The sequence below is a fragment of the Alosa alosa genome, chromosome 19, assembly GCF_017589495.1.
Source record: "Alosa alosa isolate M-15738 ecotype Scorff River chromosome 19, AALO_Geno_1.1, whole genome shotgun sequence".
Lineage (NCBI taxonomy): Eukaryota > Metazoa > Chordata > Actinopteri > Clupeiformes > Clupeidae > Alosa > Alosa alosa.
The window spans coordinates 20,603,058-20,630,557 of record NC_063207.1 but is presented as its reverse complement, the minus strand read 5'-3'; the positions used below and the strand labels follow the sequence as shown (position 1 = coordinate 20,630,557).

Sequence of the window (27,500 nt, the reverse complement as noted above, 5' to 3'; positions counted from 1 at the left end):
GGAGAGAATGAGAGAGAGGGAGAGAGAGTGAGAGTGAGAGAGAGGGAGGGAGGTGGGTACTCATATTTAGAGTGGTTGTGGAGGACACATCCAGTTGAATTTCCTTCCTCTCTCTCCGCTTCGGTCTGTCCATTCGTCTGTCTGTCTGTCTGCCCCCCCTCCCTCTCGCCCTCACAGCAGGCTGCTGCATGATCGGATTGGCAGGACTGGCCCTGGTGGCTCACGTCTCTGCGGGCGAACCTCCTCTCCGCCCGTCTCCGCTCCTTGCGTCAATCGCCTCCCGCCGGCACGGCACGGAATTCGATGGCAGAGTCCCGCTGGCATCCGGCCGGCCCCTCTGCCCTGGCGGGGAGAGCTAATGGGCAAATCCGGCGCCCGGTCACAGCGCTGGCGGCCCCCTCCCTACCCCGCGCCCTCCCTTTGTAAATTTGGGCCATTACCGCCACGGCACATAGCCACTGCTCGCTTCAGCTCCTCTGCCATTTAGTCAGCGACGGAGTGGACGATCGTCCTAATCCACTGCATGACCGCCACGGCACAGCCATCCACAGACTCGCCACGCTCCTTCAGCCTTTAGCGCTATGCCGCTTTCGTCCTCATTCATTAGCCTGCCTGCTGAAGCTAATGTGTGGTGGCGAATCAATGCAAGTGTTTTGTGAACTTAAGCTCCAGACACCTACCTTTCATGTTCATGCTATCTTATGGCACAGAACAGTTAAGAGAGAGTGAATAAGTCTGTGAAGATATGAACGAAAAAGGAAAAGAAAGACTTTTGAGAACAGAGGTGAGGGAGCGATAGCTAGACAGAGGCAGGCAGAGAGGTCAGACTGAGGAGTCTGGGACAGGAGACAAACACAAGACGCCAATCAGAGAGAGAGGCGGAACCTTTTTGGTGAGCGAGTCCTCGTTGTCAGACGGCATGCGGGTGGAGACGTGGAAGATGACCTCCACGTTGGAGGTAGCGTAGTAGGGTGCCGTCTGACCCGTGCTGCCATTCCGCTGGAGGCCCCCCATGAAACCACAGTGTGTCGCCAGGTCCACCTACAGCACATCAAAATATAGGAGATTCATCAAAACCAGCAAGCACATCTTTTCAACTGCATAAACAAACATGTGCATTCATTCAAACATGGGCATTTCCGGTGGCACAGAAAACAACATTGAGCTAATGGTGACTTGGAGACAAGCAAACATTTAAAGTCAACATTTTGTAGAGCATTACGCTTCGCTGCATTGTTTTTGTTGTTTTTGAAATCACAATATAACACACATTCTAAAACGGATCGTTTCGGTCCTTGATTATGATTGGCTGAATTGCGTTCGATGCTGTTGTAAAATCCAAACACAAACATACACCTTGACCACATTTCGTTCTATAGTAGTGCGCTACCACAACAACTTCATACATACGCTAGAGTAGCTGCATCCTGACATTGCTTGGCAACCATTCAGATAGAGGAATTATATTTCTTGGTGGAAGAATGATTATCTATGATTATTATACGGCTCTTCACAATGCTAGTGGAATGCTCCATTGACTTGAATGGGATTTCCCAACATTCTACTTAAGGGATAATGTATAGAACGCCGGTCATTACTGGGAAAATAAGTCTCAACAAGGCAAACCGGTCTTGTTCCGCCCTGAAGGAACTTATTGACAGCGGTCATTATTTTTTCCAGAGGTCCTTTCCTCGGAAATAATGACCGCTACAACTTTGGGAAATCCCATTCAAGTCAATTGAGCGTTCTACTTGCCTTGTGAAGAGCCGTGTAATAAAGTAAAATAAATTCATATAATTACCACTGAAACATATAATTACCGCTGTCAATGGCAACGGGTTTTGTGCTTCTGATTTACGTGTTTAATATCACTCCGCAAGTAGTCCGGTCACTTCTTGCAATGGAACTTTACAGTAGCTGTGTTCTTAAGAATGTTTGATTCAAGTTCAGTGTGTGTTGAGAACTATTTGTTTCTCAGCAAAAGCCATGACAAAACAGTAACAAATAAATGTAAAGAGACATTTCATGTGGAGTTTATTTTTTCGCTTTGGCAAGTAGCCGTATAACAAGCTGGATAATGTATGGAACGCCGGTCATTATCGGTAAAATAAGTCCCTTCAGGGTTCGCCCTTTCGGGACTTATTTTCCCGATAATGACCGGCGTTACATACATTAACCCTTACATAAATCATTACATTTCTTGTTGCTGTGCCTTTATTTTATGAAATCTTCCCAGATATATGTAGCAACCATTTTAGAAAAGCTTGAGTCCATAGGTTCCACTGATTTTAGAACTGTTAGAACCGCTGTGCGTCGTGCCTAACAACGTCCCTCGGCTGTTCTAAAATCAGTGGAACATACAGCCTCTCGGGGCTTATTGCCTAACTAACTCTTGCAGATGTTGTAGACTACAGTGTTGAGTACCGTCACACTAAATGTCAATGACTGAATTCAGTACCTCCCATCCCAGTCCAGACACAAAGTCCTCGTACGCCTGGCTGCCCTCATTATTGGACAGTATCGAGCACTTGTCCTCTTGTCCTTCACCGATGTAGAAGACGGCAATCTTGTGTGTCTCTCGACTGAAAGCACAAACACACACCATCCATGTCATGACATGTCACCCCTCTTTCCCTCCCTATACACAGTAGTTTAGTGTTTTCATTCAGTTCTTTGTAGTAAAATGTATGGAGTATGTAATCACAAAAAAGAAAACATCAAACTGCCACAGATAACCCCAATCGAACATTCCTGGTGCGGTATTGGCTAATGGGCCTTGGGGACAAGTGAGTGGAATGTGAGCGATTTGGGCACGTAAGAGAGTAACCCCCCCACAAAGGAGCAGGGTAACGACATGTGCAGAAGTCCATCCGCCTGGCAGCATTGTGCCCGTTGCCACGGCTGCATGTAGTTGTGGTGCCGAGGTGTTTGGTATGTTCTGACAGCGGTTACTATGCGCCGAGTCGGCATGTGGGTCTGGGGGGTTGGGGTGGGGGGGTTGCGGCCCAATCCTGCGGGCATTCTTAAATAAGCCTGGTAATTAGCCGTTTGGAGTGCCTATTGATCGCTGTGTATCAAAGGAGGGGAGCTGTGATCAGACGGTGATGGGCAGGATTAAAAATGTGGAGGAGTGAGGAGGGCTGAGGGTGATGGGGGGGGGGGGGAGTGCCTGTGTGTGTGCGTGTGTGTGTGTGTGTGTGTGTGTGTGTGTGTGTGTTGGTGCACCCTAGAGTGGTCAAAGAGCAGGTTTTAAGACAAGCGTGCTTAAATAGTGCTCTTTCCAGCTTTAGAGCTCATGGTCACATCCTGCATTAGTGTTGACACATCATGAATGTCACATATCATAGGTTACTCTTTTTATTTCATTATTATTGAATTTTCATTCAAACAACATTCCCAATGTTGTTGTAAACATCATTTCCAAATACCAGTTCAAATCAGTGTGCTAGCCACTGCAGTTTTATGTTATGTTATGTTATGTTTATGTCTTCTGTGACATAAAAATAAAGGCAAAACAAACATATTCCTCGAACCTATTTAAAAGTACAAACAGCAATTTGCAAAACGAGTGACCTCCTGTTCCCAAATGGCCAAAACAATAGAGACTGGAAACTATACTGGGTAATCATGTGGGGTGAAGTCACAGAGCGCACTCCTGATTGTTACGGTGGCTGTAGGAAACCCAGTTGCTGTTAATGACAGTACAGTAAATGCAATCCATAGAGGGGTGTGGAAGACATTTCTGAGGAAATTGCATGTGGCACAGAAAAACCTCTTGAAACCTGGCCAATTTTATAGAAGCGCAGGAAGGGAAACTTACCACTGCCTTGAATCCAAATTCTTAAGTTCCCTTAAGAGCTTGGAGTTCTTCTTCAGGAGATGAAAGCTTTTCCTGTGAAAATGAAAAGAGACCCAAACAGAGTGCACATTTACAAAAAAAAGAATATCTCTATAATCCAGCTCTTTACTGTTAAACCAGATCCCTGCATATTTCCTTTGTAATTTCACAGAGACACTGCAACATGGAGCCAACCTTATCTAACAGATTTTTGATCAGATAATGTATTTCCAGAGAGACCAAATAAGTAAACAAAAAGCTCAGGCCCCCTTTGAAAGGTCTTGGGGGCTACCGAATTCCAGCTGTCTACTTTGAGAGCGAACAATTACTTTAACAGTGGTAGCTGTCCACAGAAACAAGACGCTGGCACCTGTTGACAGGTGGTCTCACACCTTCTTCAAAGGGTGTGCTCCTCTCATTAGAGGAACGGAAAACATGCCAAACTGGACCTGAGTGAAACCAGTGGGACACTCAGATCCTGCCGAGACCAGATTAGAAGTCGGGCCCTGCCAAGCCTCTCTGAAATGAAAGATCTCAACAAGAGGTGGGAAAAATGGTCGATACGGCTCACCCAAAATCACGCAGGAATGGCGTGAAAAAGGGCAGAACCTGTACCAACAGGGGACAAATAACCACTGATGTGGAAAACAGTGGGTAGTCAGACCCAATTAATACCACTACCCCCTCTCTAACTCAGAAATGTAATTTGGGCACCCTATCATAACCTTGTATCTATTTTCCCAATGTGAAAACAGATATAATATAATCAACTGACAAAATATGAATTAATAAATCTATATTCTGCAATTTACAGGTTGCTTGATAATTTTTAAGTCCTCAATCATTTTACCCAGAAAGCTTATGGATACGTTAAATCAGAAAATGCTTCTAGCACATACCTGTCAACATTTAGCTTTCCAAAAACGGGAGATTTTATTTCAAGGGGCAGTTTATACCGGATCTGTGTTTGCATATTTAATACGTTTCATACACCACATGTTTCAGCACTGCATTTCGGTCATTGCTTTTACCTTACCATTACCTTACGCATGCCAGTTATGTATCCACCAGCTGCCTGCAGCCTACTTCCAAAACTCCAAAGCTGCTTGCTGTCAGATTTGGTTCCGAGGGCACAAGTTCAGTGTATCAACAACACTCAATAACAGTTTATGTGATGTGTTAATCAATTAAATTCCCAACAATTTCACAACAGCTAGTTCTGGAGTAGGCCATTCAACTAGCCCGCTTGCTTCTTGCGAGACTCAGGCTCTTTGGCTCAAGTCGCACCCGCTTTCTTATTTGGGTTTTGGGTTGCCAGGTTTTAGCCTATGACAAAACGGTTAAAATTAAAACTAAATGATCATGTATGTGTAGGGTGTATTTCATACACAATCTGGCAACCTGAATGGATCAATGATTTTAAAATGAAGTTTGATGGCCATGCAAATTACGGGAGTTTTCCGGGAGAAATAACAAAACGGGAGGGTGCTGGGAGATGACCTTGAAATACGGGAGAAACCCAGGGAAAACGGGAGTGTTGACAGGTATGTTCTAGCAGGAAAAAAAACTCTTGTTTGGTCTTTCGTTTCAGAGAATTGTTTATCAGTACCTGCGGTCCCAGGAGTTCATGCCAAGGTCATTCAGTAGCAGTCTGCAGAAATAAAAGGGAGCTTTGGGCTCCTGGTATGTAGGCTCTTTCTGACGGGCAGCCCTGATGCTGGGGTCTCCACATTTTCTTCTGGCCAGCTCCTCTTCCTCCTGTAACGCCTGCCGCTGAATAGCCTCCATGATCAAAGCCTCTTGTTCCAGGTTCATGCCCAGGGGCGAGGGCGCAGGCTGGGTGAGCTTTAGCCGAGGCTGGGGTAGGCACTCGGGGCTGCTATGGCCAAGCTCCTCCAGGAGCTGGTCCAACACGTCCACGCCTTCATCTTCATCCTCCTCATCCCCAATCTCAGACGCCCAAGGGGAAGGTTCCCCCTCCGAGGTCTGTTTTGTAGGAAGCGGAGAGATGTTGGCGTGGTCAGCAGGATTATCTCCGCCACTGTGTGGGACGTGTCCCTCAAAAGTTCGGTAGAGGACCCCACCATCCCAAGAGTATTTTCCTGATATGTCACGCACAATGACACGGACTTCAGAGGAGGGTGCAGAGTGGTCCCTTGGGTGACTGTTGATGCCAGGCACTGTGGATGAGCTTTCAGAGGGTATCTGTAGGTATGACACTAACGTGCTGTCATTGAAAACAAAGAGCTGCAGGTTTGGGCTCTTGAAAACCTCAGATGACAGTTCAGAGGATTCCACGTAGGGGTTGTCATGGTTTTCATTGATGAGGCTGTGTAATAGTGCAGGGCCACCACTGAGCGGATGGTGGCCCAAGTGGTTCACAAGGTGCGTCATGATCATTCGGGCAGTCAGTGGGATCAGTTCCATGTTTCGCCTCTTCTTCTCTAAAACGGAGCGGAAATGGGGAAAAGATTGAGCTCACCAAAAGCACAAGAAAGATACATGTCTGATGACTTAGTCACTGCAAGGCAATTTTCTCTCTATAAGACTCTATAAAGGGAGCACGGTCCATATCTATATTTTTTTCAAAACCATTTAGGGGACATGAGAGAGACGTGAGAGTGGAGGAGGGATAATTACCCATGGGTCCAGAGCAGAACATAATTCCACTCTCTCCATCAACCCCCCCCCCCCCCCCAGCTTCCCTCTTATCTGCCTCCCCCTGTATAGACATGTTTGTCTAGTTCTTACACTCTTTGAAAGGTTCATATGTGAGCTCTTACTCCATCATTATTCCCCATTTTTTTCCATTTCACGCCATGCTAAGCTCACAAACCCTTTATGGGCCACATCTAATCATACGAGACACCTTTGAAAGAGGCCATTCATGCTCCACAATGGGACAAAACTATCCAAAGGATCCGCGGACTAATGAGTGTTGCATCTCTGCAGTGGCCATGAATAGAGATCAGCAGCACTTACTGAATTAGAGTTATGTAAATGCTCACGACTGCCCTAAGTGAAAGGGACACCATTATTATTCCCATCATATTAAGATGGGAGAGGAAAAAGGGAACGTGTGACGCTCACATTTTGACACTGCTATCAATGCCATCATGTTCATCAAAGAAGAAAAAAGGGAGCTCTTCAGAAGGATGGTTGAGTTGCATTAGCTATGCTTGGAGGTCCTTTGAAGTGATTTAATCAATATGTGTCATGGTAAAGGCATACTGCTTTTAAATCTATCCTATTGTCCATGAGGCTCTGAGGAAAGCCAAGGGACATTTCTGCTGTGTTAAAACAAAACAAACAAAAAAAGACATGGAACAGTGTGCTGCCCTGCCTTATGACAGATCCAAAAGCAAAGTTTCTACAATCTAAAGACACTCCTGAAAAATACAAACTACGTGCAAATGGAAACAGAGTAGGGAACTTCAAAAGACCAGGCCAGATCATCATGATGTCATGTAATGGATTGACAAGGTCAAACAAGGCCATTTAAAAAAAAAAATGCATTTTTTTTAATAATTGGCATAAATGGGCTGTCTGAGTGGAAAGGGACAACTAATGCACGCCATTTTAAAGATTCCATTCCATTTGAAATAGTGTTTTTTTTTCTGTGGTTGCTTTTTGTGTGCTTTTAATGGTACACTGGCAAATTAGCAAGCGGGTAACTCAATTCCCATGTATCAAGCAGTGTTTCTAAGGGACTTTGGACGGGGAGGGGGACATGTGAAGTCAAATGTGTGCTGGTAAGTACAGGTCAGGCACTTTCACAAAGCATGAACAACACACACATGCAAACACGGTACACACATTAATTTTCATATGTTAATTTCAAATTAATGCAAGTACAGCAAACACATCAAAAATAAGGGCAAAACATCACAGAAAAATCCAATGGCTCACAACAGTGTTTTGTCAGCATCTTTAGAGCATAATTATAGAGTATAAACACTATACATGCATATACAAATCTGACCCACTCAGTCTGACACTCCTGCTATATCCACTAGACAAGCTCATCCATGTCATACAATTCCAGTGACCAGCAACCTGCTAAGCAAAAGCTGGCACTGTATTACATGTCTGGACTTCGTACCTTCAGCCACGGTGAGCAAGTTGCCGAAGTCTCCAGCAGCGGAGTGCGCTGGCGGGGTGTCCATGCTCCTCACCTGACCCAGGGAGAGGAAGGGGTCGTAATCCGTGGACAGATCAGCCAGGCTGAGGAGGTAGTGGCTTTGCTGGGTGTGAAGATTGGACCCCGAGACACAGCAATGTAGCACCTGTTATAGACAGAGACAAAAACAAAGTCATTCAACAATATTGAATGAATTCAATGTGCTTTAGAAATGGCTACAATTCTGGGACTTCTCTTATACCTTCTAATTTAAATATGCCTGAAGGACATGTTCAACTGAATGGGAATATTTCACAAAGGATGATTTGTTAGTGATTTTGTTTTTGACGGTAAATAGGCTTGGTTGTTGACTGGCTGCTGTGTGAAATCCCCGACCTATAGCACTAAGAATGTAACACCTCTCCTGTGTATATCTAAAATGACATGGAAGAGACCACAGTGAGGGGTGACGCAGAGCGGGTGGAGTACTCCGAAAGAAAATGGGACACTGTTCCCTGTATACACCTTATCCAAGTTTTGCATGCAAACACACAATTATATTAGAAACCCAGATAAGGTGTGCTAATAGAACTTTATTGTTGGTAACCGGGATACTAGTATTCATCATGTATAGCAGGTTTCTCAGTGCTCGTGTAAACACCATATCCTGAATATGATCAAAATCAGGATAAGCCTCATAACTGGGATACTGAAGGGCATGTAAACACAGTCACTGAACTTTCCATGGCAGAAAGAAGCTACAGCGAGGGGTGATGTAGAGTTAGTGGTTCTCCCACTGCCCCTCTCAAGGCACCAGCTCTGCCTAATCCCAGGAAGAATTCATGAATATGCCATCCCAGAGAGCTGTATCGGCTGAGCTATGTCTGATTCAGAACCTGAGAACAATACGAGCCCGATGAGGAACATGATGTCAACTAGTCGTCCAGTTTATGTAGGAATCTCCATTCTCCAGCGTGCATGTGTGTATATACAGTTCAACTGGGTCATGCCCAAAGCAGACCAAACTTAGGAGGAAGTGGACAAATCTACTGGCAGAGGTGTGGAGCCTTTATGGGCACATAATCAGTCTCAGCTGTGATAGATGTGGATATTGATGCTCAAAACAGATGGCATCATTTCCACTTGTTGGGTTAGATTAGATTTAAGTGACCAAACAACTTGGTTCTGCATAATTTGGTTAAGACTTTATCCACTTTATGGCTGCAACAAACATATCTATCTGTGGATATGTTTCCTATGTTTGACAACGCATCACTTTGAAGTAAACACATTATAAAATGCCCCAGATCGAGTGAACTCTTTGAACCAGTTGCATACAATGGGACTGTTATCCTTTAACCGAAAACCGAGTTTTGAAATAGAAAATAATAGGTTTTTACCAAGCTCGAGTTGCTACAGCCAACAGCTAACGCAGCCAGGCAGCTACAGTGCTACACTCTGGGGGCATGTACATGGGAGTTCACGGACATGACTCACAGATTTCTCTTTTAACCTTCCTTTTTAACATGTATTTGGAATCTCCTTCACATATCTTTCAGTCTTGCCTGGAAAAATGCACATCATTATGCAATGCAACCATTTCACTATATTGTCACACAAGCATGCAGGCATTTCTAGGTGTGTGTGTGCATGTGTATGTGTGTGTGTGTGTGTGTGTGTGTGCGTGCGCGCGCCAGTGAGAGAGTGACAGAGAGAGTGTATGCGCGTGAGTGTGTGTGTGTGTCTGTGTGAGAGAGAGAGAGAGAGAATGAGAGAGAAAGAGAGAGAGAGGGAGAGTGCATGTTTACAGAGAAAAATCATGATGAAAGAAGCAGAAGCGAACAGCTGCTAGACCTCGGCCCCAAAGTGCTTCCTCTTTATGAATAAAAGAACCTTTGCTACTTGCTGGACAACTAAGTGGCTGCTTTGCATAGCAACAGTTGCAGAGCAGGGCATGAAAAAAGAGAGAAAAAAAGTCACAAAAAATACACAATGGACATGCATCTGCGACTATGAGTGAATGCACGCACACACACACACACACACACACACACACACACACACACACATTTGTCTCTGCACACACTAATGACACACACACAAACACACTTCCATCTTACACAGGACTCATACACTCTTTTACACACACACACACACACACACACACACAGACTTTGCTCACACTAATGACACTCACACACACACACACACACACACACTTCCATCTCACACATGCATTAATACACTCTTTTACACAAATGTACACACACACACACCTCCATGCACACCACATGCGCTCATACACTCTTTTTCAGAAATGTACACAAACACACACAAACACACACACCTCCATGCACACCACACATGCACTCATACACTTTTTTTCAGAAATGTACACACACACACACACACACACACACACACACACACACACACACACACACACACACACACACACAGGATAGTGCAGTGCAGCTGCCGAGGCGGACCCAACAGATGGAGCTCCCAAACTCTGAGCGCAATCAGGCCTTTTACAGGACAGAGTCTCATGCTGTTATTTCCAGAAAGGAGAAGAATGGCGAGAATACAGGCTAAAGATAGAGAATGTTCTCTATTTAAAGCACAGGAGCATGAATGCATTGATGGATTGATTCTCTAAAGGGCTGTGACACACTGCCTCTTCTAGGAGCAAGGGGGAAAAAAACCCTGTTGCAATCTGATTGTGTGTAACTGCTATTTGATGTTGGCAGGTGCTCTATCTAGATTATTTGCTACAGCACTTTCAAAATGCTCAGCAACAGATTCCATAGGGTGTGCCTAGGCATATATTATTAGCACTGTGTACGTTCAACACTATATTATTTGCAACTTGTACGTACAACATTACCGTCGAAACTCCCCCTTTTACCGTCGGACCCGTATTTCCGCCGTTTTGCGTGTATGTGTCACTTAATATTCTATACAAACCAAGACGGCGGATTCCTAAAGAATCGCAAGCACCCACACCATAAGTTTATCTAAATTAGCTATGTACCAAAAATTACATTTTACCGTGACTCGAAGAGCTGTAAACAGTGTTGTAAGGCCACGTGTACACATCTGCTTGGAGCTCCAGTGGAATTTTAATTTCATGACGAGAATTCTCGGTCTAACCGTTCATGTGCCGTTGAAACGGCGTAAATAGGCGACCCATCAGGCCAGCACTATAACTCCGAGCATGGTAAACAAAATCGGATATTTCAGGCAGTAAATGCTCCCGTTAAGAACCAAGCCAGATTTTGTTCAAATCTACACACCTATGGCTACTGAAAAATGTAAGGTTCATTTAGCAAATGTTATTTTGAAGTGTTAAAAAACAGTGTTGTTTTAGAATTTCCAAACAAAAGTGGTGATAATTGGGGGTGTTACGATATATTATTATTTGGCTGAAAATGGGTGCATGTGGGTTTTGTTCTTTATTTGCCGTGTTGCTGAACTTTGGGGAGTGGTTCTATAGTAAAAAAAATGACAGCAGAATTAAATCAATAAATGCCTTTCCTTTTCTGAGGTTATGTGTACATTGCTGTTATGCATGGCTTTGTCAACGTGGCCCCAATAAAATGCCCTGAAATAATCTTTCTATCTGCCAATTATGTACACGGTCTCCATTGATATTGCTTCTATACACCACCTGGAGAGAAATCTGTCTGTGTAGTGATTAAAAGAAACAATTGATGGTGTTATGAGTGCTTTGGGGGTGGGGGGTGGGGGGGGGTAACACAGGGCAGGGCTGGGCTGGAAGAGTTGCAGGCTAATTACATTGCTCATCTACTTCCTCTCCCTTTTGTGCCTCTTGCACCAGGTGCAGATCGTCTCTTCTGAGGATGCCTTCAACTGGCTGCAGCCTGCCATTCATAGGCCGTTATATAAAAGTGAACAATGGCACATTTAAATAATTTGGCCATTTTTTTTTTTTCTCAGTCCAACGATGACACCCTGACAAAGGTCCACTGCTGACCGCATCTGCCAAATGGAGAAAGGCAACACAGCACCTCATTCATTTTCTGTCAATGCATCTTCATAAACGTCTGAGCCCCTAGAAAAAAATGACGCTCAAGCCTTGCAAATATATAGATGTGACAAAATTGGACCCTTGCATCATTTCGCACAGCTCCCAAATGAGCCCATTGACCATCCAAACATACTGTACATACTGCATGTGGCTAGTGTCACTTTCAAGACAAATACAACTCAACAACAAACAAACAAACATCCAATATATCTGTAATCCTACTTCACATACCCTGTAGATGTAATCCAGCAGAGGGGTCTTCTGGGATGCGGGGTCATCCAGGACAGGCATGGTGATGGGCTCCAACAGAGTGACAAGAGGGACAGCCATACACCAGTCCAGCAGGCACAACAGCAAAGCCACCATCAACTAAGCCACACACACACACACACACACACACACACACACGCACACACGCACACACGCACACACACACACACACACAACGAGAACAGACACTTTCAATTAGCCCTACTCGCACCAGCCCAATGGCCAGCACTAGCCGAGGAGGAATCAATAATCTGTCAACAATGACCACCGTGGAGAGCAGAGGAGAGGAGAGGAAAGAGGGACAGAAAGGAGATGGAAGAGAGAGGTGAGAACGAGGTTAAGGACACATCAGCAGGTAGCGCCACAGTCAGAGGGACACAGGCAGGGGGATTACAGAGGGGACACAGGCAGGGGGATTACAGAGGGGACCACAGGGAGGACAGGATGCTTCAGGCTCTGGGTGGAGGCAAATGAAAGAACCAACGAGAAAACAAAGGAAATAGTTTTCACACGCAGGGCTTTTTTCCCCCAGTTTTCTTTAGAGTAAAAAAGAAAAGAAAAGCGCAACACTGCTTACTCCACGGTACAGCCGGTTTATTGATAAACAGACGTCTCCTTGGCCAGTCAGACCTTCATCAGAGTAACTTTGTTGCAGAAGGCACAGAAACAGGAAACAGACAATTTTCTGTTTTCTTTACCTTTTTGTCTGCCTCCACTGTTGAATGCTCTGCACTGGGTAGGAGGAAAGCTATGGTGGCCACAAAGATCTAAATAGTAAAAGAAAAACACAGGTGTTTTTTGCTGGAAACACAACACACAGCATATTTCCACATGAATCCAGAGGGAGTCCTTAAGAGAGAGAGAGAGAGAAAGAGAGAGAGAGTGTTGGTGTGCGACCGACCTCGATGATTCTCTTTGGGAGTGACTCCTCCAGTCTCTGGAGATGTTGCCAGTGGCTGATGAACAGCTGGAACACGTCGCAGGCCACCTGGGCCACCGCTTTATTCGCAAACTGAGGATTGAGAGACAGGAAGTAGGAAGAGAGGAGAGAGAGGAGAGACAGGAAGTAATAATAATACATTTATGTAGTATAGGCAGTCAAAGACGCTATCAGAGTCCGTCTATGGAGAGCCTGTTCACTCCCTATTAAACCCCATTGTACCGAATTTGGTTGCAGTTCCACCAGAATTCCACTGGGGGTGATCACAGGCAAGTGCAAAATGAATGGGCATCTATGGAGCTAGACGGCTAAATTTGTCTCTTTCACCTAATGCCTCCCCTTTTGAATGCAACATTTAAATTACTAGACAAAAAACTATATCTCGAGAAAAGTGGATTTTGAGGGGTACAGCTCCATAGACCTCCATTCATTCTGCACTCGCCTTCAGAAACCGGAAGTTTCCTGAGAGTGGAAGTTCTCCCCTTATTAGACATTCTCTGACGCTATACAGTTTTCACATAGATACATAAATATAAAAATAACACACAGAGTACATGGACAAGGCTTTATAAGTAGAGAGGACAGAGAAAAGGTGAACAAAGCAGGAAGCAGACACAGGAGTTGAACTTCAAAACAAGACATTTTTCACCCTGTTTTTTTTTTTTGTCTTCTGTGTCTCTCCAATCAGGGAAGAGATGAAAGAAAATACCGAAAGACAAAAAGAGGGAGGAGAGGCGCTACTGATTGTTCTCTGCCTTTGGAGTAGTCATTCCTTCCAAAGCACACACACACACACACATACACACACACACACACACACACACAAATGCACACGCATACACACACACACAAACACACACGCATACACACACACACACAAATACACACACACACACACAAACACACACGACACACACACACACACACACACACACACACGCATACACACACACACACAAATGCACACGCATACACACACACACAAACACACACGCATACACACACACACACAAATGCACACGCATACACACACACACAAACACACACGCATACACACACACACACAAATGCACACACACACACACACACACAAACACACACGCATACACACACACACACACACTTTCCAAGGCACCCAGTCTGAGTCAAGTTGTTGAGGAAAGTGATTACGTGTCCATTTTGGGGAGGGTGGGGAGGGTGTGTGATTGGGGTGATGAGGCCACGGGGCAGGGTGGAGGCATAGAACTTGGAGCAGAGGCAGCCAAATTGGGCACCCATCATCTGGGGGTAAGTGGGCGGGAAATGACACCACTATGTCCCTGCATTACTCTGGACAGCCTGGCCTCTCAAAGCCCCACCATCACCACTGGAAACAGAGACGGGCCAAAAAAGATCTCTAGGACCCGACGTCAAAACAACTCACAGCCAACTATGCTCAAGATACATACTTATGTCATATCCATCCATAGAAAACAGGCAGAAATACACTTTACATAACCAGTACAGTAGAAACTGATTACCATTAATAATGTAATAAAATTGTTACATGAGCAACACCTTTCAATCTTAGCAAGTTTTTTTTTTATTTCTATTTTATTAACGAACAAAAATATACAAACAATTCCCATTCCACTAATGTTACTAATGTAGAGCTGTGTAGGTAGCTTCAGCCTCACCTTTAGTGTGACTCCGAGGACGTTGATGGCATCTTTGACCTGATGTGGGATGTTCTGTTGTACGAGCTCTTCACACACCCAAATCCCCAGGCTACAGATTGCAATACACCTGCAGAGATCACACACACTGTAAGTGAGGTCTCTGATTCACAATAATAATACCTTGTCTGATCCTCATACAATGTCTCATACAAGAGTTTCCAGATAGCAGGGAAATAAGTGATCTTTTTGGTTTGTTTTCAGTCAGTGGCATACCTGGCTCCTTCGCTCAGCTCACTGCGTGCAGTTGTCAGCAACACATTCACCAGAAACTCCTTTGGAGAAAGAACAGACAGAATATATTCAACCATCAAAGCAATCAAGACAACCACAACAGGACAGATCCCACCACGCGGGGTATTGAAATCATATACATACGTTCATGAACATACATCCTTACAATAACCAACATGTTGTAAAACAGTTTTCTTTTCAGAAAATTGAACACATTTGTTTCTGAGTGTATACAACATGTCTCTCACATAATTGTTGGTAATAACTAAGGACACTGGTCTAGTGAATCAAACAGGGTTTATTTGGGACTAATTTAAGATCATTTGTTTATCCAGGCTGTGATGGGTGTAAACATTACAGTCATTTTCAACCACCAATGACTAAGATTGCATTCTAGCGTACGCATACACAACTGACAAGGATCCTCAACACATTTTCATTCTAGTACCTTAATGTCCTCCTTGCCGACCTCTAGATCATCTGACCCCGGTGTGGACATGAGCGAGGGTATCTGTCGGTAGAGGTTGGGGAAGCACACCAGCGAGCCCAGGACTGTCTGCGCTTCAATCCGAGGAGCCTGACAGAGAGACATGGGTCAAGGGCCAAAGGTCAGCAGGATCAGGGAAAGCATTGCAAAGGAACTTTTATTTTTTAAGTATAGTTTTTTTTTTTTTTTTTTTGGGGGGGGGGGGGGTTGCCTTTATCATGACAGGACAGTGAAGAGATTGACAGGAAGAGAGTGGGAGAGAGAGATGGGGTGGGGTCAGGAAATGACTGCAGGTTGGACTTGAACCCAGGTCACCGTGGGCACCTGGATCTGAATGGCATGGACACCGTCTCCAGCTGCGCCACAGTTCACAGCTCACCTCAAACGAGTCGGTGCTGAGGACGCGGGCGGCGGCCGTGATGAAGTCGCCCACCAGCATGGTGAAGCCCGGCAGACCCAGGAAGAAGAAGCGTGGAGAGCACCACCTGATCACAGTGTTCAGCACATCCTGACGGGACACGGAGGAGGACACAGAAACGGAGAAACACACACAGAGAAAGGGGGAAGAAGACAAAAGAAGATCATTAACCCGGTCATTTCAACACACAGCATCAGAAAAAGTCCTGTGAAGCCTTAATGTCACAAAATGTCCGATCCTCTGGAAAAACAGCATCACTTGTTTAACATATAGACCCTTTCAACAATAAAAACAAAAACAATGCTTGAACGTTCTATTTGGTTCCCAATCTACTTCCTCTGCATAACATATGGATATGATATATGATATATGATATATGGATATAATGATAACATATGGAATGTTAAAACGGAAGCCTTGTGGGGCCAACTATGATGCTGATAATGGAACTCTCTTGAAAGGGTCAATATCACAATGCCCTCCATGATGAATACCACTATTGGTTTCATTATGATGAATCATTTGCGGTGCATTTGTGGACAAAGTTTAATAGATACAGCTGCCGCAGCAGGTAAATATTTAACCTTATTACACGGCTCTTCACAAGACAAGTAGAACGCTCCATTGGCTTGAATAGGATTTCCCAAAGTTCTACGGTAAAATATTATTCATGTAATTACCGCTGCAAACATATAATTACCGCTGTCAATGGCAACGGGTTTTGTGCTTCTGATACGTCTTCCATATCACTACGCAAGGACTGGAACTTCATTCAAACGTGAAAGCAGACGGTTGATCAGCTGTGTTCTAAAGAATGTTTGATTCAAGTTCAGCGTGTGTTGATGCAAACTATTTGTTTCTCAGCAAATGCCACGATGAACGGTAACAAATAGGCTAGGCTATGTAGGCTAAAGTCATATCGTGGGGAGTTTATTATTTTGTTTTGGCAAGTAGCCGTGTAATAAGCGGGATAATGTATAGAACGCCGGTCATTACTGGGAAAATAAGTCCCTTCCGGGCGGAACAAGACCCCTCCGCTGCGCGTCGTGGTCCGGTTCGCCCTGTCGGGACTTATTGAAGGTGGAGATGGGGAGAGCATATGGGTTTGTCACAGCATATTGGCAGGACCATAACAAAACAATTATTCTGTTGACCTTTACAGAAGCTCATGCTCACACACACACATAATTAAAACCAGTGCTCAGGTATTGTCTGATGAGGCTCAACCCACTGGCAGATGGAGTGTCTCAATCTAATGACATACAGCAACATCTAATCATTTACTCAGATGCATCCATACAGAGCGGCGTACAAGTAAACGACAAACAAATGGCAGATTTGTTTACAGCAAGCTGGTTTTACAAAATGAATACATGCAAATGTAAATGTAAATGTCTTGTGCACACCACAAGATGTTTTTGACAACCTGGTCACAGATTGTTGTGATTCAGAATTCAGAATATAAGCATATAATTATTTTCTGTGAGCATCTCCTGTTATTTAAACGGGGGGGACATGGAGAAATCTGTATGCTCAATCATGAGACGTGTGTGTGGTGGCCGCGTGTTTACCCAACACACACCTCGGCAAACACCTGCTACGCCACTGTTCTAGTCCCTACCTGCTACATTCATCTCCTTAATTGAATCCTTTGTAAACACAGGAAGGAGAAGGAAGGGGGAGGGTGGTTAGCTTAGCAGTGATGAATAAAAACCAACTGCAGCAATAAAACAAGTCTTCAACACACACACACACACACACACACACACACACACACACACACACACACACACAGCTCTCCAACAGGGAACGGGAAATTGGTGGGAGTGTCTGTTTTAGGAAGGAGGGACATTTTACCCTCATTTCTACAATAATTGACCTCAGAGATACAGAACAGTTGCTTGCAATTAGCCATGGCAATAGAAAAAAGGCTGAACGATTACCTGAAACGCTCACCCTAAACGAAGCTGTAATTCCCTGGAACGTTTGTCATTATCGTCTGTAAATGCAGGCACATCCAATCTGAATTTGTGCCTGCGATAAAGGTGGTGTGTGTGTGTGTGTGTGTGTGTGTGTGGGGGGTGGGGGCAGGAGATGGTTTCTGCCCAGTGGGGCCTCTCCCAAAACCCCTGGCTGTGGGTTCTGCCTGCCGTGCCACAAAAGGACACATTAACACAAAGTCCGCAAAAGGGACTGGGCCCCTTCCCTGGACTCTGGCGAGCACTGAGAATGAAATGGTGTTTCATTTTGTTTCGCTCTTTCATTGAAATCCTCATCGCTCTGTGTAGGTGTCCATTGTGTACTGCACTTTGCGAAGGAATATTGCCACGCCACTGACTAAGCAAACAGTGAAAGGCACAATCACAGTTTTGTTTGTTTGTTTTGTTTTTTTACTGGTGAAATGCAGGGAGAGCAATCGTCGATCTCGACCTGTGCACACAAACAGAGCGATTTGCTGCAAATCAGGCCTGCCGACAGCACAATGAAAAAGGTCCTTTATCCTTTATAGAGCAAAGCAAATCACAAGCACAATTAACATCACAGTAGACAAAACACTTCTCCTATATTGGAGGTGCTACGGCAGGTGCACTTGTGCGCTGACATAATTTGTGTGAGTCACATGTGATTCACAAACCAGCAGACATGTATGGTGTGCTCCAAGATGCAGTCTTTCAGCATATAAAGGGAGTGGCAGTTACAAATTATATTTGGTATCATGGTGGGATATACGGACTGCTTGAATGACCCTCTTTAACTTTGGAGTCATTCTGCTGGAGGAAAAAATAGAAAATGACATTCTAAAATAACGGGTAATAGAGTCTAGACAGGCTGTTTCACAAGTACGGAAGAAAAACATATGACTAATACCATACATGCATCACGTTTTCATGCAGCCAATAAAAGGTTTTGAATCAGTTTATTGGGAATAAACCAAATATGCGTGTCTTATTCTGATTGAAATAAACCGAAAAAGGCCATATTCGGTTTATTAATAAACCATTTGCACACCCTAGCATATGCCTGTTTTAAACGGAATATTGGGTCATGAAAACACCTTAAACAGAATATTGACATACAGTAAACGGAATTTGGGCAATAAACTGATTCAAAATCGATAATTCCCAGCATGAAAACGTGTTGACAGTTCAGTATACATTTAAGTGCCAATTGTCCTATAGAGCATGTCCTGTAATCAAATATGACATATATGGCAATAGTTAAGACTGTACATCAGAAAGAATAAATACATCAAACTATTACTGCTTTTGATAAAAATAGAGACCTATTTAAATAAAAGGTCAAATTACAGTTAGTCATCCAGTAATGCTTCAATGGGAAAATGGACACTCTCTATTTTATTCTCCACTTTCGTCTCTCTTTCTCAAAACCCTCAAAATCTGAACATGCCCTCTCTTCCAGTCAGCTACATATTGTATTTAATCACAACAAAAGACCACAGATCCCCATTCTGGCCCCTTTAACACACACACACACGCACACACACACACACACACACAAAGAAACACACACACAATCCTTGCCAGCATAGGCCCCTCACAAAACGCCACCGAGCCTTCAATCCTTAATTAATCACACACACACACAAACGCGACGGGAGTTCCAACATTATTTAATGACATGGAAAACATTCTAATGAGCTTGTCCTCGTGCCAGAGTGGAATATAGCTATCCTCCAGGCGAAGATATGTGGGCATTCAGAGTCAAAACAAAGGAATGTATTCACTTTTTATCAGTTCATCTCCATCATTCATTCAATCACCCCCCCCCTTTCCTCCAGCAGGGTTGGGATCTCCTCCCTGGAGCTGCAGTGGGGGAACTAACTAGAGATATGGACCCAGACTGATTATTTTGTCATTCGAGTTAGTAGTTGGAGCCAATGAATAGATGGGACCAAAATGTCAGTTCCAGCCTCTTCCAGTAGGGGATGCAAAAATGTGATTGGCCTTGTGTGTGATTGCACAGAAATAATCAAAAATCTAGAATTTCACTACCCTATGTGTTGGAGATCTGCAGCAAGCCAATATACCGGATAATGGATATTTGTCCCTTTGATCTGTTGTTTATAAAAATCTTTAATGAGTACTCATTAACCTATTTGTAGTATGAATATACGTGCTCTAAGCGATTTAGGCTTTTAGGCTCACCATCCGCTAGCTGCCTGTGTCCTGTGTCCTGAATACACTTTAAAAAAATGTGATCTCTGTGGACAGCCCAGGCACCAATAACGGCAACAAAAACAACCTGGGCAAACCTAGCCCATAAAAACAAAACAAACTGTTCCAGCAAATCACAGACGAGATGCTAGTTTAGGAGAGTTTCAATTGCACGGGAGGGAGGAGGAGGAAGTAGCGAGCTAGCTCTCTGTTTTATTTAAATGTCAACAGAAGTGATGTTACCAAGCATCGCTTAGAGCACCTTTAATATGATAAAATTAACATAATATTATACATTAATAACATTAATATTCTTAGTGTAATAACTTTGTTTGTTAAATAGTAGTCACTTCTTGACATGTACCTCACTTCCCTCCCATGCCAATCATCAGACAACAGACAAAACTATGAACAGAAAAATCTATTAATGTCAAATTATCCTTTCTGTTCAACAGCTGAATGGGAGGTAAACAATGCACTGTGCTGATTTAGAGACCTATTCTCTCTCTGCTGATCGTGCACATCAAACAATGAACAATCTCAAAACTAAACTGTGTGAGTAGTGTGCCATCTAGTGGTGAAAAGTTATGAAGCAAAATCAGAGACCATCACTAGATTTAAAAGCTCTAAGGAAATGACAGCGTAGGATAGGTCAGAAAATTGTCATGTGCATTAATTTCAGTTAGAAAAAAAAGAAAGATAAATGTGAAGTCAAATCCAGTCCATGTGTACAGTAGGAAAGCAGATTTCCTAGATGAGGCATCCATGAGGGTGGATGATGGCAATGAAACATTTCAGTACCGTAGGAGAAATGTGTAATTGATATGTTGGCTTTGTAAAAGGTGCCCTATGTGAGTCAAAGGCCAACCTCAATCACTATTCCAGTTACAGCTGCCTTGATATCTGAGACTGTCCACTAAAGCAGTGTTTTTTAACTGGTAGGTCAGGACCCAAATGTGGGTTGTGGAACCGTTCTGAGTGAGTCTCGGAGCTTGCAAAGAATGGCTGTTTAAAATGCTACCCTATCAATTCTAATGTCAGACCTTTATTTTGATAGACTTTAGACTTTATTTGATATAATTTTAACAGTAAATATGGCAAAACGAAGTATGGATTCACTTATGTTGAGGACAGTAAATGGCTGGCATATGAGACCATGAAACCACCAACTAAAACGCCACATGGAAAAAAAGCACCCAACTGTCAAAGACAAACCTGTTGAGTACTTTGAAAGGTGACACAAGAGACACTTTCCACATCTTACCACATAGCTCATCGTATCAGTTGGCTTGAACGCTGAAATATGGGTCGCGACTTAATGACCATGGGAAATTGAGGGTCCGAAGGCCAGAGCAGTTAAGAACCACTGCTCTGAAGTAACTTAAACAAATGTGAAGGTAGACGTGCGGAGACTCACCTGGTCATTGCTGTTGAAGCCCTTGTGCATGACATCGTAGAGGTGCACCAGGAACTCTCTGTTGGGCATCACGTCCTGGTGTTTGGTCATCAACTCACAGATGAGTCTGTAGGCCTGCAGTTTCCCCTCCTTGAACTCCGATGGCAACATGGTGGCCTAAACAGGACGGAGGTGAAAGTGAGGTAGCAAAAGTAGAACTTTCCATAAGGTAACTTTATGGCAGTAAAATTAACCTATGCAAAGTGTGGCCTTTTCTCCCTTCTTGTGCTTACTGTAGAAGCCTGCTCCTATCCCCATGTTTCCAAAGAAATGACAAAAGAAGTAGTCTAGATATAATTGTGAGTGACTGAATATAAATCTGACTATAACTACAAAGTTGGAAAGCAAGCCAGAAACACATCAGAGCTACAAAGCTAGTACACCAGTGAAGACCAGACTGGCCAAACAGCTTACCAGAAAGAAGTCAATTAAGGCTAATTATTCTGAAGTCATACTTTAATGATCATCATGTCGAGCATAAATTCAAATGCAATTATTTATGTATCATTACACTCAAAGAATCCTCCATAGAAATGCATGGGGTTACCTGTAGTTCATTTGGCCAATATGGCAGCTGTCTACACATATCCTGCCCCTTCCTGTAATGTAAATAACCCTTACATATGCCTCCGTGATCACGTGAATAGGAAAATAGCTGCCCGATAACTGCCCAAAGTGCGTTACCAAGATGGCCGCTGAGTGGGGGTTTGTCTATAAGGGCTTTGATAACTCAGCAGAGCCCAAGCAAGGGCCGCTCATACCTTAAACAGCCAGGAGGCGAGCATGCGGAGAGGGGGGATGAAGACAGGCTGAGGGAGAGAAGACAGATTGTCCACGCTGATGCCCAGGTTGTCTCTAATCTGTAGGACGTGAAGAAAAGGACAAAGTGGACCTGGATGATGAACAGGTGCTCTGCTCCTCAACATAGACATGCCTGCCACTTTAATGAAAACCCTGGACTTCCTTAATGTGGTGGTTCCAACTGTTGTAATTTGCAATCAGTAGTAGTCTATAAAGCCTACACTGGGTCTTTTTAATATATATACATATATTTTTTATAATCTATACTTATTTATCTTATTTTATTATTTAATTTCATTTCATTACTACTTGTACACTATTATAACTGTGTATGTGACAAATACATCCAAATGAATATGATTCAGATTCGAATATGATTCAGATTCAGACGCACAGATTCCATCATAAGAAACAGCAGACGTACCTTTGCCAACTTGTGCCAAAGATCGTAGAGGTAGCTGAACACCTTAGCGTGGATGCGGGGACACTGGATGGCATTGACATCCCCGAGGATTCCCAGGATCCTCCTCCAGAGGACGAAGGCAGAGTCCGCATGCCAGCCCGTTAGACTGCCACCCGCGATGATGCTGACGTCGTCCGCCAAGAACTCACTGCTGTCTGCAAACGCACACGACGACACAGCACAGTGTAAGAGAGTGAGGGATCGTGACAAAAAACAACATGAAAAGAGAGAGAGAGTGATGAAAAGACAGCCAAAGAAAGAAAGAAAGAAAGAGATAAAACAAGATTTGAAGAGATGGAGATGGTTGGAGAAGGACACAAGAAGAGAGAAAGAGACAAAGAGAGAGAAAGAAAGAGAGAGGGTAAGAGAAAGAGAGAGAGAGAGATAGAGAGAGAGAGCACGAAAGAGAGAAAGAGAGCACAAGAGAGAAAGAAAGAAAGAGAGTGAGAGCTAAGCCTAGAGGGAGACTGGGCAGCTCGTGCTGCCTGACGGAGAAGGCCACAGTGCTGCATGCTTCAGTCCCATGAGCAGCAGACAGGACGAGGCTCTCCACCCTACTGGCAGCAGCAGCAGGACACAGAACAACAGTCAGGAGGAGGGTGGCAGTCAGTGCTGTGAGGTCGGACACACAAACACATGCAAGAACACTTGTCCTGTGGGGTTAACAGTGAGCACAGCACACCGGTGGGATGCAGGTGGAAAAACACCCAGAAGAAGAGAAGCCAAGCACGGGGGGCTGCAGCAGGATGGAGGGGAAACTCGGGACAGTGCCTGGTTAAGCTGAGGGAAGGACAGGCAGGAGGAGAAGGGGAGAACAATCGGACAAACGTCTGCAAAACTAGAGTGGCCGACATAGAGGAAATGACATCAGAAGAGAAAATGGACTGGACTGATTTTGCAGAAATTTAGATTAACTCAGATCATTAGATTATTTCCTGTGATGGATGTGTACAATTCACACAATTCATTTGCTTAATGTCTAGGGCTGGGAATCACAGAGTAACTCACAAATCAATACTGTCAAAATACCCCGCCATAACAATATCACAATGCAGCAATTCTGCAGTAATCAATACACTGGCAAAAGACTAATCTACGAGACATCACACTATCTGTATACAGATGAAGAAAAAGGCAAAAAGCTGGAATTCTGTATCTCTTCACTGCATTTCACAACTGAATTGAAACAGTGGAAAAAGTGCAAAGAGATTTAGCTTAGTGCCTCTTAAAGATATAAGCATAATTTGACAGCGTGTATAGGATTACCCTCATTCATTCAATAAGCGCCACCCTGAGGATATATGAAGTAGTGACTCTGGTAAGTCAAATTGTCAGATGAGTAAGTTTAGAATCTAAATTGTATAATTCAATGTTTTAGTAATAATATCGATATTAGGCGCGATCGATAACACATCGCAAACAGGAAGTTATATGATATATTGCCATATCATTATTTTGTCACATCCCTATTATTAATAAAAAGAAATAAAACCCCAAAAGCCTTAAAACAATTAAGGGCTAAATTTATTAGTGCCTTGTCTCACTGTAAACTTTATTAATAACATATTACAACATCTTGATTTACACTTTACAGCTATATTGAAATTGTTGTTTTGAAAATGATGAGACTAGAAAGATAGGGTGCCATGCAATCAAACCACTAGTCTATAAATACCGCATGCTGATTAATAAAGAAAAGCTTCGTGAGTCACAGGAATGGACAGGCAGACATTTGACTCTGGCCAAGACTAATCTGAACCAAAACTGTTCAAAACTGACCTTGCAAGAGATCTAAACACTAAAACCTATAACTGAATGTTTTATATTCTGTGCATGTAACCATAACATAACTGAATCGATTCAACTAACAAATAAAGTGATTTTAAAAGGAAAATGTGATTAGTTAGGAAATTGAAAGTCGTGACAATTAATTATGCAGTATTAGTAAAGGCAATGAAAGGACTGGTTAGATCTGCAGCCGTATACAGGAAGTGCAGGGAATAGGTGTTTAACCCAGCAAAGGAAAGAAGAGAGAGAGAGAGAAAGAGAGAGCAGGGAAGGAGAGGAAAGAGGGAGGCAGGAGGGTGGAGGAGTAGAGCAAGAGTGAGGGTGTGAGCGGGGCAGAGCCATGGCCTATGAGCAGAGACAGGAAGTACCCAGGTCCTCTGGCATGTGCAGGACGGTTTGCATGGCGTCTTCCAGCAGCTGGGTGCCATCACGGTAACCGGTGGGCACCAGCAAAGCCGGTGAGGCGGGGGGACGTGGGGAATGGGGGGGGGGGCACTCGGAACCTAAACACGGATGGACGAGGAGTGGGGAGGGGTGATATGAGGAGACAGTGGAACGACACAGACACAGTCAAGGGTACACTGTAGGCTCACAATCACAACATTTAGAGAATGTCTCAATCTGACCTGGAATCCATTCCTTGTCTTTAGGAAGTACTTGGTAGAGGACTAGCAGACACAGCGCTGATCCATGTGCTTGGGATGGCACATGTATTTGAAAATCTATCTGAGCATGCACATGCTTAAACTATTTCAAATATGTTTGGCAGGAGAACTGCTTGCTGCACTCTTCAATTACTTCAAAAGACAAACGGGTGCCCCAGGTCTGATGTGAATTAACGATCACAATACATATTTTATGCCACAACAGACAGTGCTTGTGATTACAAGTGATGGATCACATTTGATTCATGTTGAAACACTCACAAAACACGCACAGGCACAACTTTGAGGAAGAAAACAAGACAGATATGCAAGTCAATTATCAGAGGTTGGGACTGTTCTTGCATGTTGGTTTGACATGAACTAGACCAATTAACGCACAGGACTGGCCAACATTTGAACAATGATAGCAGGAGCAGAGGTATGCATGCCTCTAGTGCATCTCCCCTCCAGCTCGCCAAGGCTCTGCTTTACCTGCTAGCGCCTCCGTGTGGCTGAGAAGGAGGCTGCGCTGGTGGTCTGTGTCTGAGTTCAGGTCGTTGGGCGGAGGAGAGTCTGGCGGCTCCTCCTCGAAGGCCTGCCAGGCCAGCAGGCTGGCGTCGGCATCGTTGAGATAGCCGTTGGACGTCTCGCTGCTCATGCTCTCGCCTTAGCATCACAGAGGAAATCACGATGGTCAGAAAATGGTCATGATAATGGTAAGCAACCAAACAAACAAACAAAACATTCCACGAATGAAGTGGTATTCCAAGAAATGTATTCAAATAATGCAAATTATGTTATTACTGATACATATGCAATGCATTAATAATAAATGTGATAAACAGCGTTCTCAATGCAAATCCCCGCACCATTGAGTGTTTGATGAGCACTTCATATAAGCTGCTGATGCACAAGGCAACTTTTTGAGCAATGTTGTTGGACAATGTTCCTGCACGTTACCATTGATATTGGGCAATATATTTTTTTTCCTGCTAACTGGCTAGTATGTAACTGGCTAGTATGAGCATTGAGCAAGTCATACTTTTTTCCCGGAGTTTAGTCCTCATATAGGGAGGCTGCGTCTCTGAGTGCTCTTGATCAGATGGACTGCTGCTCCGACGAATCAGAATCTATGAAATAAAGGACACAGAATGAGAGCCCACCTTCCTTCCCCACTTCCAGACTGGGACTAGACAATGTAGTAAAAGCACTATGACACCACACATAAAAGACAGGAAATAAAGAGTTAATGATCACTACGGAGAGTTAATGATCACTACGGAATAAAAGAGGAGAGAAAGGGCTTGTCTGGTTGAAATGGTGGGATGGAGGCATGCCAATGGGCCACTCACGGCGGGAGGGCCGCTGTCCCTCCTGCCCGTGGAGCCGCTCTCCGACACGGAGGTCCTGCCGTCAGCGCTACCCATGTTGGGGGAGTCCTCTCTCCGCTGACCTGTAAAAACATACACGTTACACTTCACACTTACACACACATACACACATACACACAAACAAACACAGACACATACACTAACGCACACACTCACAGAATACTCTGCTTAAAAGTACTTTATACACAGTTTGACCATATCTGCTTTGCATACTTATTAAACAAACATTTCTATCCAGAGCAAGTTCAAGTACAGGTCAAGTCAGGTAAAGCCTATACTATGCTTTATGGACTTGGTACCTGGGAAGGAGTCGGTGAGCTGCTGCGTGATGTCCGACGTACTGCTGCTACGCAGGAGAGGGCTCTCCGGCTCCCCCTCACCCTCCCCCCCCCTCCGCCACCTGGCACTCCTCAAGGTCTAACACACACACACACACACACACACACACACACACACGGTCATGACCACATGGCCACACTGACCATCTACAGTAATCTACTGTAAATCTAATGGTCAGATTCTAATGGTTACACTCTAAGAAGATACACTATAACAGATATACATCCATTGGAGACACATATGTACTCAAAAAGATAGAGCAAGTTTAGCATACACACAGTATTGGTATGGGTATTATGAATTATCAATATTTCCAATTCTACTGAACATAAAATGATACTTTTTAAATTAACCCATTTCTAAACTCCAC

General features: G+C 43.9%; 1 protein-coding gene across 1 annotated transcript in view; it reads right to left on the bottom strand.

The window, feature by feature from the left end:
• ralgapa2 (Ral GTPase activating protein catalytic subunit alpha 2) overlaps positions 1 to 27,500 on the bottom strand; it is a 112,830-nt gene that overhangs the window by 33,517 nt on the left and 51,813 nt on the right. Inside the window, 20 exon segments of the mRNA XM_048270721.1 lie at positions 886 to 1,041; positions 2,459 to 2,582; positions 3,821 to 3,892; positions 5,448 to 6,282; positions 7,941 to 8,124; positions 12,241 to 12,378; positions 12,978 to 13,046; positions 13,181 to 13,291; positions 14,896 to 15,004; positions 15,151 to 15,209; positions 15,617 to 15,745; positions 16,035 to 16,163; positions 21,666 to 21,821; positions 22,466 to 22,564; positions 22,930 to 23,123; positions 25,893 to 26,066; positions 26,443 to 26,530; positions 26,753 to 26,853; positions 27,091 to 27,184; positions 27,186 to 27,208. Coding sequence (XP_048126678.1) covers positions 886 to 1,041; positions 2,459 to 2,582; positions 3,821 to 3,892; positions 5,448 to 6,282; positions 7,941 to 8,124; positions 12,241 to 12,378; positions 12,978 to 13,046; positions 13,181 to 13,291; positions 14,896 to 15,004; positions 15,151 to 15,209; positions 15,617 to 15,745; positions 16,035 to 16,163; positions 21,666 to 21,821; positions 22,466 to 22,564; positions 22,930 to 23,123; positions 25,893 to 26,066; positions 26,443 to 26,530; positions 26,753 to 26,853; positions 27,091 to 27,184; positions 27,186 to 27,208 — 3,044 coding nt within the window.